The sequence below is a fragment of the Rhea americana genome, unplaced genomic scaffold, assembly GCF_003343005.1.
Source record: "Rhea americana isolate MKP2758 unplaced genomic scaffold, rheAme1 scaffold_369, whole genome shotgun sequence".
NCBI classification, from domain to species: Eukaryota; Metazoa; Chordata; class Aves; order Rheiformes; family Rheidae; genus Rhea; species Rhea americana.
This window is the reverse complement of record NW_028186500.1, coordinates 185,579-196,909: the sequence shown is the minus strand read 5'-3', so window position 1 is coordinate 196,909 and position 11,331 is coordinate 185,579. Positions and strand designations below refer to the sequence as shown.

Sequence of the window (11,331 nt, the reverse complement as noted above, 5' to 3'; positions counted from 1 at the left end):
TGTTCCATGGCCTTGCATCTAACATCATGTAACAAACTGTAAAATGCAATGACACCGCACCGCACAATTCATCTGCCCAAAACTCTGCAAGAGCTGAAATTCAGCTTCACATCCTCAGAGCCCCAAAACTCAGCTGCTAATTAGATTTGGAGTACAATGAAGTTAAGAGCCCTTAATCAGTCACCAACAAAGAAGGAAGAGGAAAAAAAAACATCCACCTGAGATGAATGATTAACAGAAAAGAAAGTTAATCCATATGCACAGTAATTTATAATTGCTAGACTCTAACCATATGGTAGCCCTCCAAGTATAGATGCTAAATTCACACCTGCAAGACATTCATTAGCAGGAACACACAGTTGAACCCAGAAGGATCAACTTTTCTCTTCACCGAGATTCTAAAAACATACCATCTTCTCTAAAGGGAGAAAAAAAGGAGAAAAGAAGAAGAAGAAAAAAAAAAGATGAACCTATAAAACTTTTGTGTTTAGAACTTTCCATGATTGAAAAAGAATACACTGGAGTAGAATCAAGTGTTACAAGCTATATTTGGTAAAGGATATATATTTTTTTCCTGTTGTTCAGAAATGTGGCACAAAAAAAGCTTTATATTCAGAGCTGGTAAAGATCTTTTTACAGTGCTCTTCTCACTCTAAAGTTGTGGAAAAACGAGCAGAGGAAGAGAGAGCACATCCACTCAAAGTAACTATGCTTCCAGAACTGCGAGTCAAAGCATGCACATTTCCAGAAGAGAAAATGCTACATATATGACATAATTCCCATACCAGAAGTGGGCTGACTTTTTATGGACTAGACTAAAACAGTTCCTTGCTGAAGCCATAAAGTAAGCAAAGTTGAGTTTTGCAAGGTAAGTAGCACGAATGACCTTAGAAAAGAAAGAATATAGCTCTCTGCAGAGTTTAAAAGCTATTTTTTCCAAGAGAGCTGGCAAGAAGCAGTGTTTGTTCCCTTTGAAGAACAAACCACAAAGTGATTTAATTTAAGTAGATACAACTGTGAAGAGGTTTGGACAGAGGTGAATCCCATTCCCCCAGTAAACTCCATCCTGCTTAGGCACATCGGTCTTCAAGTAAAATTACGCCTTTCCAAGACATAAGCATGGGACAGAGATTATGGCTAACTGATGCCATCAAAGAAAGAAATATCTATATTCAACAGCTGAAACCTGCTTCAGAGTAATACTGAAATAATCTAGGAAACAATTAACAGATAAGGAAAAAAAAGTAAACGAGCCTTTTCCAGTAGCTCAGATTAAAACAGAAAGGCTTCAATAGGCTTAAAAAGGGAAAATAACACTCTGTGGTCATAGAGTACCTCACATGTACAAACATTACATATACCTAAATAATCTTTAAGACTCCTAGGAAGTAAAAAGATTCCAATTTCTAGTTGTGGAAGACAGACATCAAGGGACCCATTGGAAAATCATAACCTAAAGAGCATAAAATCCTGGCTTCTGAATCTCAGACTACCCTGTTTTTCATGAAGTTCATTATGGAAGGAAGAAAATATTTTAGGAAAATAATCCTTGGAGTGGAGCAACACTGCTGAGGTCAATTATCTGACAAAATACCCCATTTATCATGTCGTTAGTAACACGCATTAAGTGGAGAATACCCACTCCCCATCTCAGCATTTTGTAAAGCAACAGACAAATCATTTCATGCAAAAAAGATAAAAAAGACTAGGTCATGAGAAAGTCCCAAAGGACAAAGACCAATTCTAGAGAAAGAGACAGAAAATCCTCTTAGCATATACCACATTTGCCTTTGATATAATGCCTAAATGCATCTTCTATCATCAACTTATTAGGGCAGTAGTTTTCAAACAGTCACTCGAAGTCCTTGTCAAACATGGCACCAGAAACCTAAAGTCTAACRCACTGTGTTCCTAGATTTCAAGGAAGTTATATTTGAAACAAAATTGCAAGCAGAATATTACGTGCAGATGAAGTAGGACAATTTCCAGAGACCGCCAATACTCAAATCAGGAATTCAACAACACTACATGAGAGAGAAAAAAATAAGCTTTTGCATAATAGGCAGAGTAGGAACGAGAATAATGCAGAAAGGAGGGGTAGGGGAGCAGAAAGATGAGCACACACTTTGCATCTCTCTGGGTACATTAAAGCCTGATGATAATGCAATTTCCTCTTTACAGTGAGTCTTCCTCTTCAAGAAAGCACGAGAGGGATGGAAAGTTCTCTCCCATTGGCAGCTCATTTCTGCAGCACACTAGTCCAATTTCACCTTTCAGAATAGCAGCAGCTTTTTATCAGCTACGTGCTCCAGTGACCTTTAGCCATAATCTGTTTATCACTATACATGTATCCCATCACTGCAGCATCTTCCTTAGCCTAGGTTTATTGAGTATATTGGCCGCATATTCACAAATRGAAAACCAGAATGGGCATGAGATAGTTAAGGTCCCCTAATGACACAAGAGGTCAGCTCAGAAAACTATGCAAAGACAAGATAAAAGAAATCTGAGAAACCTGGATGCCCGAAGATTTTCTCTGCCCTTTCAAGGAAGCAGATGTTAAAAGTCTGGTTCAGACAATTCTTTGTTCCAGAAGAACACTTTTAAGAGTTAATATGGTCAGAAACTTTACATGAGGAGAAAAAAAAAAAAAGTCATTCAAGTAGATGAGGGAAGTCACGTACCGGTGTTTGTTGTCCTCTTCCTCATCTCCTATCCTACGAAGCAAGATTCCAACAGTAAAAGGTTAGCATGCCAAACTTTCAGTGCAAGCAAACTTAACGTGTACAATGTATGAACTTGCAGAATATTAATACAGAGATAAAAGGAAGCACGAAAAGGCATGCACAGAAACYCCTTTTGTAATTGGCAATTCCTTTCCTCCTGCTTTCTGGCAAGTGAAACCATAAATGTTTACTACAGATTTTTTTTTTTTTTTTTWTKTYTTMCAGGATAAAAGATAGGACGCAAGAGGCACACAGTGTCCTACTTGCAAAGGACATATGCTTCTATAGTACTTAGAAGAAAAAGAACAGCRAGTCTGCAAGTCCTCCTGCAATTACAGAAGCGTGTGTTTTTGTGTGTGGAGGGGTATTTGAACTGTTCCAAACTGAGATTTAAAGGGTTTATAATCTTCGCTAACAACAAAAATATCAGAAATTTCTAATACCAGTTTCGTAAGTTCAGAAATTTAAATTAAACACAATGCCTAGAGAGCAGTGGCTCTACTACCCTTTTAAATGTATTCACACTTTTTTTCTTATTTAAAATTTTTTTTTTTTTTTTACCTGCGAAGCAATTTAGCCTTCAAATCAGCCTTCGTCTCATTCCAGGCATCCAGTTCTGGGCTAGTCAGAGCTGTTGGTTTCATGTGGTCCAGGACAGCAATGTCTTTCCCTTGTTTCCATAAATCGTAACGTTCGGGTTGCAGAACCCTCACAAAGACGTCCATGGAAATCTTCACCATGTCTTTGCGGCAAGTACACTGCAAGAGATTTCCAGACACCAACACCATGTCAGATCACGGGAATTTATTTTCCTTCTTGTCAGCTGTCCTTTCTCCTGAGGYAAATCAACGCTCTACAGATTTTTTCTGTAAGGCCTGCGGTGGGTTACTCCAAGAGGCATGATCACGTATACACGGGTATTTCAACTTGATGGAAAGCATCAGCTCTACCTGCCCTTGGCAAAACCAGGGACAGCAAAAGCTCCCCAACTCTCTGGGGGCAGCTGAAGCCTCTATTCCTAAGAATTTTCTTCTGAGCCTACCAACCAAGTAGCAACTGATACACTGTATACTCATCTACTACACTTTTACAGTTAGTAATAATTTTGGTCTCTACAGATCAGGTCTGAATTTGATCTGAAATCTATGTTCCCCCTATTAGCTAGTCTCTTTTGGAGATTTTCAGGCTGAGAAGAGATTATTAATACCACTTCATAACTGAAAAAGCCTTCAAGGAACAAAAGCCTAACCTAATGACCACAGCAGATAAACTTCATAATTATAAATCAAGATGTTGCACATAAATCCTTCACAAGCCTGTAAACTGCAACACTGAAAATTAAGAACTGTTTGCTGCTGGCAAAATGAGATTGTCTGCATGTAGGAATGAGGGCTGCTCAGCTGTGACCAGCTATCAAATATTAATAGGTTACTTAAANAAAAAAAAAAAAAAAAAAAAAAAAAAAAAAAAGACATTAAAAAGGAAGAATAGTGGAAAGAGGAGGAATCATCAGAAAAAAAGCAGGAATGCACACATGGCTCAGAATGCAGCTAATAGCCATGAGTCCTGCTTGGCAACAAGGTTATTCATAAAGCTGAGACCATGTAAAAATGGACTAGAATACAAAATACAGATGTATGCCAAGGAAAGCAAACAGCCAACCAGCTTGCAAGGCGCACTCTGACTGCTCTCAATTTTCTGAATCGATAACGTTGCAACTAACAGAAGATATCTGTACCCTGAGCACACTTTTGAAAAATTCAGAAGAGAAACTTAAGCATTTTATATATAAGCAATTAGCAGAAAAACTACTTGACTCCCCAGTGGCCTGATAAAAGAGTTAAAGCAGCAAAAGAGTATCAACGCAAAATTTTGGCACTGTTCACAGAATACCTCTAGTGATCAACACATGAAGCCTCAGCCCCAATAAATCATTTTTACTGTTGCATTTCAGCAGACTAACTGAAGGTTRTGTAGACAAATAAACAGCTAAAACCGCAGCTAGGTTCCAAAATCTAAATCAAACATCCCTAAGCCAGAGAAAATGCGTATCATTAATTTCAACTAACATACGTTCATTAAAATTAACCCCTGGAAYGATACCCTTACCATCGTAGACATCTACACAAAAGACTAGCTACCAGAATTTTTATTTGGCTACGTGTTTGCTATGATGAAGCACAGACCTAATGGAGCGAGGACCAGAACAGGAATACCAGATTGCCGGAGCATCTATCCTTATAGACTTCTAATGCAAAAGAATTTACAGAGCCGAAGAGGACASAGCAAGCGCACTGACACCCGCTTGTCTCGGGGCAGGGGGTTGCAAGCACTGCTTTCCATGAAAAGTCTGACACGCTTTTAGCTCTGCTCTAAGGTGCAGAGCATCATTTCRCACGCACTTGCACTAAACTGCTTTTCAATTCTGAGTTAGAGGACGGGGTAATTAGAGCCACTTTCCAGGGCCATTTTTCCAAAGCTGTTTCACCCTCCCCTCCACACGTTTTCAAAACTATTCTTTTTCTTAGCAGAAACGCATGACATTAAACTTGCTTCTCCGCTTTCTTCTTCTGTTTTTCACTACCATTATTAGAAGATTTATGGCTGTGGTTAAGGAACAAACGAAAGAGAGAGAAGAAAGATTCCTTCTGTACAGTTCTCAGCTATCCCACTTCCCTCCCGACTCCTGTTTTTCATTTTGCAGAGACCGCTGGCTACCTTCTGCTGTGCAACAACTTGGAGAGCGATAATAACCTGAGTGTGCTGAGTGGGGAAGCAGTATTTATGGCCAGGCACTTTCAGGAAAATTCAATTCATTTAATAAAAAATAGTGCAGGAAAGAAAGACTGGAAATGTAATTTGGCTGAAGAATGGCAGAAACACAGATGGTACCCATGTTTCAGATTTCTGGCCAGGCAGAAGCTTCTCCCAACACCTCCATCAATATTGGCTTAAGGGATTTGTATTGACCAGATTTGCAATCACTTTTCCTTAAGAAATTTTAAAAGCACCTGTACACTGCTACAAACAGAAATACAGATGAGCACCTCAYAGCCCACACCATTGACAGGCTACGGAGATTGACCTTCTTTGCCTTTACATAGCTTTAAAAGTGGCTTAGAAKAGGAATATTCCACTTTCTGATCCTAACTGGGGACCAACACGCTGCAGCATACAGATGTCAACTTCTTCAAATCAAGCAAAGCAAATAGTGACTCAGCTGCATCTAAAGGCCCAGCCTCCACCACCACAGACCCACCATCAGCTGAAGAGTCACACAAAAATTTTAAGTACATGAGGACTACCGAGAATCCACACGCTGAGCTGTGCGGGAGCTACTCATGCTCGTTGCTCTGAGAAATGACACTGTGGGCTGCAGTCTCCTCCATCCTGCAACAGCAGAAGCCTGCAGTGTCCAAGCTCCTTTCTTGGCAGACAAATCTAACATGATATATGTTTAATTTCTATTTTAATTTAATTTTATTGCTTTCACACTACTAAGTGTGAATAATTTACAAAGCCTCTTTTCCTTTGGGGCTTCTTCTGGTCCCTACAGTTGTATTTCCTCAGATACTGCCGTTGTGTCATATTCATGCTCCCATGATGCCGAAGRTTTTTTCCATACCTTTCCCTGAGACATAGCATCAAGATCCTGTTTAATACAGTGGATGCTTCCAGCACAACTGCAAAAGGGAGCATGCATYCATGTGCAGGGGAGGGAGGAGAATGAGGGGAGACCAGAGGAGGAGTCTGGGGGTACAGGGAGGCTAGAAGGTTCCTTTACGATTCATCACCTGCTTTATTCCATCAAAACAGCCCCAAACCAGCAATCCTCAGTTTCCCTGTAAACAACGTTCACTTCCATGTGCTCTCTCCATTTCCATTCACACATAGCCGTCCTTCTTCCAAATATTCAGACTATGTAATCAGGGCCATAAAAGCAATAATTTCCTAGGACGTCTTATCCCCTACACCCCATCGCTATCTCCCTAGCCCAGYTCCACAGAAGGTAGCTCAAAGGGACAGAGTTCAGACACGAGTGAGAAAAGGTGASAAGACGGGAGTCTATAACAGGAGAAAAGACACTGTGCAAGATCCCAAGTATCAGCAGGACCGCAGGACTTATTACACTCCAGCCATTAGGATGAAGGTGCTAAAAGACCAGGTGCCCACCAGGCTCCTTGTGCTACTGCAGTGTTGACCTTGTTCTGTGTTCCTCATTACGCTTCTTTGAGGTATAGAATACGATTTGTTTTGTAATTAGGTCAGAAAGGCAGGCCCCTCTTGCTTAAAAAAAAAATACACTAGTGATCTTGCTCATCTGTGCCTTGCATATGGAGCTGCCTTACACATTTCAAGAAACCTCTGCACAGAAGTGTTTTTGGCAACTTAATCGATCCCACAAATGTTTGTTACGGATTTCTCTTTATCCACAGCATGATAGAAAGCACAGATCAAACTGCACCAGGGCAGAAGTCAACGAGCCTGGTCTTCTCTCCCTGCCACCAGGCCCCCTGTTTCTTCTGGCAGAAGGAAGGGAGACAGGCTAAGACCCCTTAACTGTTCGTCTGGATTTCTAAGGCTGGAGCCAGGCGGTCCATCAAGGACAGCAGAGGAATCTAGATGCATGCAACACTTCTATACGATGTGGGTGGTCATTCCTCTTGCTACTCCTCTGTGGTACGATCAATTTATAAAATACAAGTAGGTAAAAAAAATAAGAACAAAAATTCACTGTAGGTAGCCACAAGAACAGTCCATAACGAGAGACTGTAATTCAAAACTAAAATACACAGAAACCTGAGGTTAAATTCCATTATAGAATTCTTTTGCCCCCTCCTGAAGTCTAACACTTCATACTGCAGTATTATTAAGCTTTGCAGAAACAACAATATAAAATGAACAAGTCTATACTTAGACAGCAGCACTAAGGAGAGATATGAATCCTTGTTTCCTTTACGTGAGCCAAAACCAAGCCACAAAACCCTCATTCAAGTATTCATACAATTCCTACTGCAGATTTCCTTCCCATTCAATTCATAGCAGTTTTAGACCTCCTGAAAGATTTAAGTGTCACAGTCACCAGAAGTACAGACCATGACTTAATGGCAACGTGAAAGATATGCCTGTCTTGTCAAAATGACAGCTGAAAAATTTACAACAACAATACTAAGGATCAAGCATTTTTGCATCTTTCCCCTCTTTCCCTATTTGGTGGCCAGATTGCCACACCGAGTCGCTCAGGAACAGCATGGCTGTCTTGGAGTGACAGATCAAACAGCAGAATATTCCTAAGAACCTATACTGGAAAGTGCTAAGGAAAATGGAGGGGAATAAAAAAAAAGGGAAAAAAAAAAGAGAGAAATTAAAAAAAAGAAAGAAAGAAAGAAAAAGTTTTAGAGTTTGTTGCTTAAATCCAGTTACAGGGAATTTGAGATCCAAAGCAGCAACAAGATGAGAGGTGTTTGCATCTGTCTTTGGAAGACTTCTCCTCGCCCCATTCCTCACTTTCCACAAGCCAATGAGTTCACTATCCTTCTTGCAGGACCCAAAGGCATCCATACAGAATAAGAACATGCAAAATAACTTGCAATCAAAGCACATACAAGAATTCCATAAAGGAGCATTTTTAGATAATTGGAGAATCTCAGCTTTAAGGCTAGTCAAACCACTCAGTGCATCCTCTATCTATCCCATTACAAATGATACAGAAGTCAGACTAATCTGCTGAAACATTCAGAAAACAAACTCTTGAAATCTAAGATATGACCAAAAAGTCAAATCCTAATCTCGAGCCCTATGCCTTAACCCAACCTAGCAGACCTAATTGATTTAGTTCAGGAAGCCATTTAACTGCCCAGCMCGAACTGTGATGCACAGACTGAAAGACTTTTCATACTTATTAAAACAACACTCTTTCCCTACATGTCATTTTATTATCTGCTATTCAAACCTGGAGACTGTGGTGAAATATTTGACCACGCCAACAACCCTGTCTCATCAATTATAACTCAAAGACTAATAATGAGAARTTTGTGGCTACCAAAAGTCTTGCCATTATCTCGTGTGCCAGATTGTTTTTTAAACAAAATACTAATAAGCTTATATAAAACAACAGTCAAACAGAAAGACTGTCTCCCTGAAGTAACAAAAATGAAATGATATATGGAAAATGCAGCCAACCTCAACCTTCAGCCTCATTTTTGTAAGGATTCTTTCCCTCGCTTCCCAGCTATTAACACTAAACTGAACTCCATCTGTTCCATAATATGTAGAATGTTAATGTAAAATAAYCCTTCTCCTTATGTAGAAATAGTCACATAAATTAAGTACCTAAATTAGCACCTCTGGTTCTCATGGAAAGAAACCCTCACATTTAGATGAAATCAGGACCCACTGCATGCACACCTGTTTCAAATTCAACTAGCCTCCCACTTTGCCTTAATGGAAGCTTCAACATGAAACAAAACAATATACTGCAAGTTGAAGGCCTTTCAGCTACTGYGCCATCATTAAATGCAAGACCAAAACCTTTGCTTAAAGCTTTTGTATCCACTTCTTCATAACAGCAAAGCCTAAAAGGGAGTTCCTTGGAAAGAAATGCAGTAAGAAAACTGCATTTCTGCTAACGCAGACGACACTCCAAAGCTTCTCTCTGCAAGTTTCCACAACAAGGTGCAGAGCTTTGGCTTCTGGGAGAAGCATCAGGTCCTCCCAGTATAATAAACAGTTACTCAGTTTGGAGTCCAGTTCCAGACATGTTACTTTAGACCTAGTTACTACTCACCTAGTATGACAGAACAAACTGGTCGGGGCTCCAGTCCATTTTCCTTCCATTCAGCCCAAAGCTGTGTYTCCATTCAGGCCCTAGACAGCAAGACTCTCACAGCTGTCCAAGCTTTCAGGAGTGCCAAAGGTATATAAATTGCAAGTAGGTGCCTGAGTGAAAGATGAGTGGCAGGCAAGCACAGGTATTCTGTGAGTAAATTAGGAGTTAAACTTTGAAAGGAAGGAGAAAAACCTAAAATGTATAGTTTATCTGTTTAACAGTTGGTAGTTGAAAGCTTGTGGGAAGGAAGATGAGCCTTGACCCCCTGTTTCTAGTGTAATTACAAGCATTGCAGTAAGTCTCAACAACAAACCAGTTCATTAGGAAACCCACTGGAAAWCCTCTACCGAGTTTCATAAACAAAACAATTAGGCAACGATTTCCAAGGACTCCCTTGGCCCTCAGCTGCAGGGCATGCTTTCTCTTTGCTCACTTCCATAACTCACTTCCATGACGTTCCATGCAGATTTTTGTGGGTATAAATATTGGGTAGATGGCAAGTGATTTTATCTAGGGGAATCAAATTTACCACACCCCACTGAAACATTGGAAATAGAGCATTCTGGTTTAATAGGCAGTATAACATGCTATGTGAAGTGCTTCACGTCAGGCAAACACAGTAATATCCCACACTAACTCACACCAGGTTTCTGCCGATGGGTTACATTGAGGCTTTATGGGTTGTTGTTGTTTTCTGAGGGTTTTTKGTAAAGCTATTTTGCAACTTCTGCAAACCTCTTTTTCTTTCTTCTTCTACCATTCTGTAGACTACACCTATAAGGTTGCTGACCACTCCTGAATCTMTCTCAAATATATGCAGTCGCTGGTCCTGCGAGACAAACACAACCATGGGGAGGGGAGCAGCACAGGGGAATCACCTCAGTGGGGTCCTGAGTTGTGTCTGATATAAAGCTGAAAAGACAGAGAAGGAAATTCAATGATCTCAGTAGCACTACAAAACAGGGATTCAGCGAAAGACCAGTTCCTCTCTGTTTTAATAGTCTCCTCACAGTACAAGGGATAAGACCACACCATGTGCACTTGCTGAAAGTCTACAGTGAACATCATTTRGGGGTTAGCTCATACTGTTTATTTCTCTGCTTCATAAGAATTGCAGTTCAGCAAAAGAAGTCTAACTACTGAACACTTTTGTCACAGCAAGCATGCCATTTTAGCAGGTCACACTGTGTGTCCATGCATTGAGCAAGCAGCTAGCCCGAGCATACCTGGCTTAGTGAATTCTGCAGCAACAGACACACTAGGCAATTCATGCTAAGCGAGTAACRTTATTCTTTCACTTTCCTGTTTGGTCATTTGCTTTTTATTCATTTMTTTGAAAAAGGAAGCCTAATGCTGCAATGTATTGCACACTTGTAAACCAGCACGTGAAATAATAAAATTTTCATCACCTTGTATCCCATGTACAACCAGAAAAATCTATAGGCAGCTTGTAGAAACATGAATAATTATGCTCTGCAGRAAATGAAGTGCCACTGACAAAAACGACAACCCAAGATTTGCTTCTAGCACACTATGGGGATCTCTATGCTCTGSTAATGACAAGTATTCTTTACTAACMTTTTTCAGAAGTTTAGGAAGTTGAAATATAGTTATTGCATCTCCAAACACTACAACTCAGAAAGGAGAGTTGATGTATACAAAAAATAGGCAGGAGGTTGAATATCAATCCAAAAAAGCRAAGTATCACAACAGTCTAGACCCCTCTGAAAAGTATGCACCCAATGAAGAGCTTTCACCTCTTTCCCATYATAATCT

At 40.1% G+C, this 11,331-nt stretch overlaps 1 protein-coding gene across 2 annotated transcripts in view; it reads right to left on the bottom strand.

Moving 5' to 3' along the window:
* Positions 1-11,331, bottom strand: part of KDM4B (lysine demethylase 4B) — an 81,617-nt gene that overhangs the window by 33,111 nt on the left and 37,175 nt on the right. The window contains exons 8-9 of one of the 2 annotated variants that reach the window (XM_085312621.1): positions 3,288-3,484; positions 2,685-2,717 (exon numbers count right to left, since the gene is read on the bottom strand). In XM_085312621.1, the coding sequence (XP_085168747.1) occupies positions 2,685-2,717; positions 3,288-3,484 (230 nt within the window). The remainder of the gene's footprint in view (positions 1-2,684; positions 2,718-3,287; positions 3,485-11,331) is intronic. The other variant, XM_085312623.1, reaches the window with a different exon arrangement.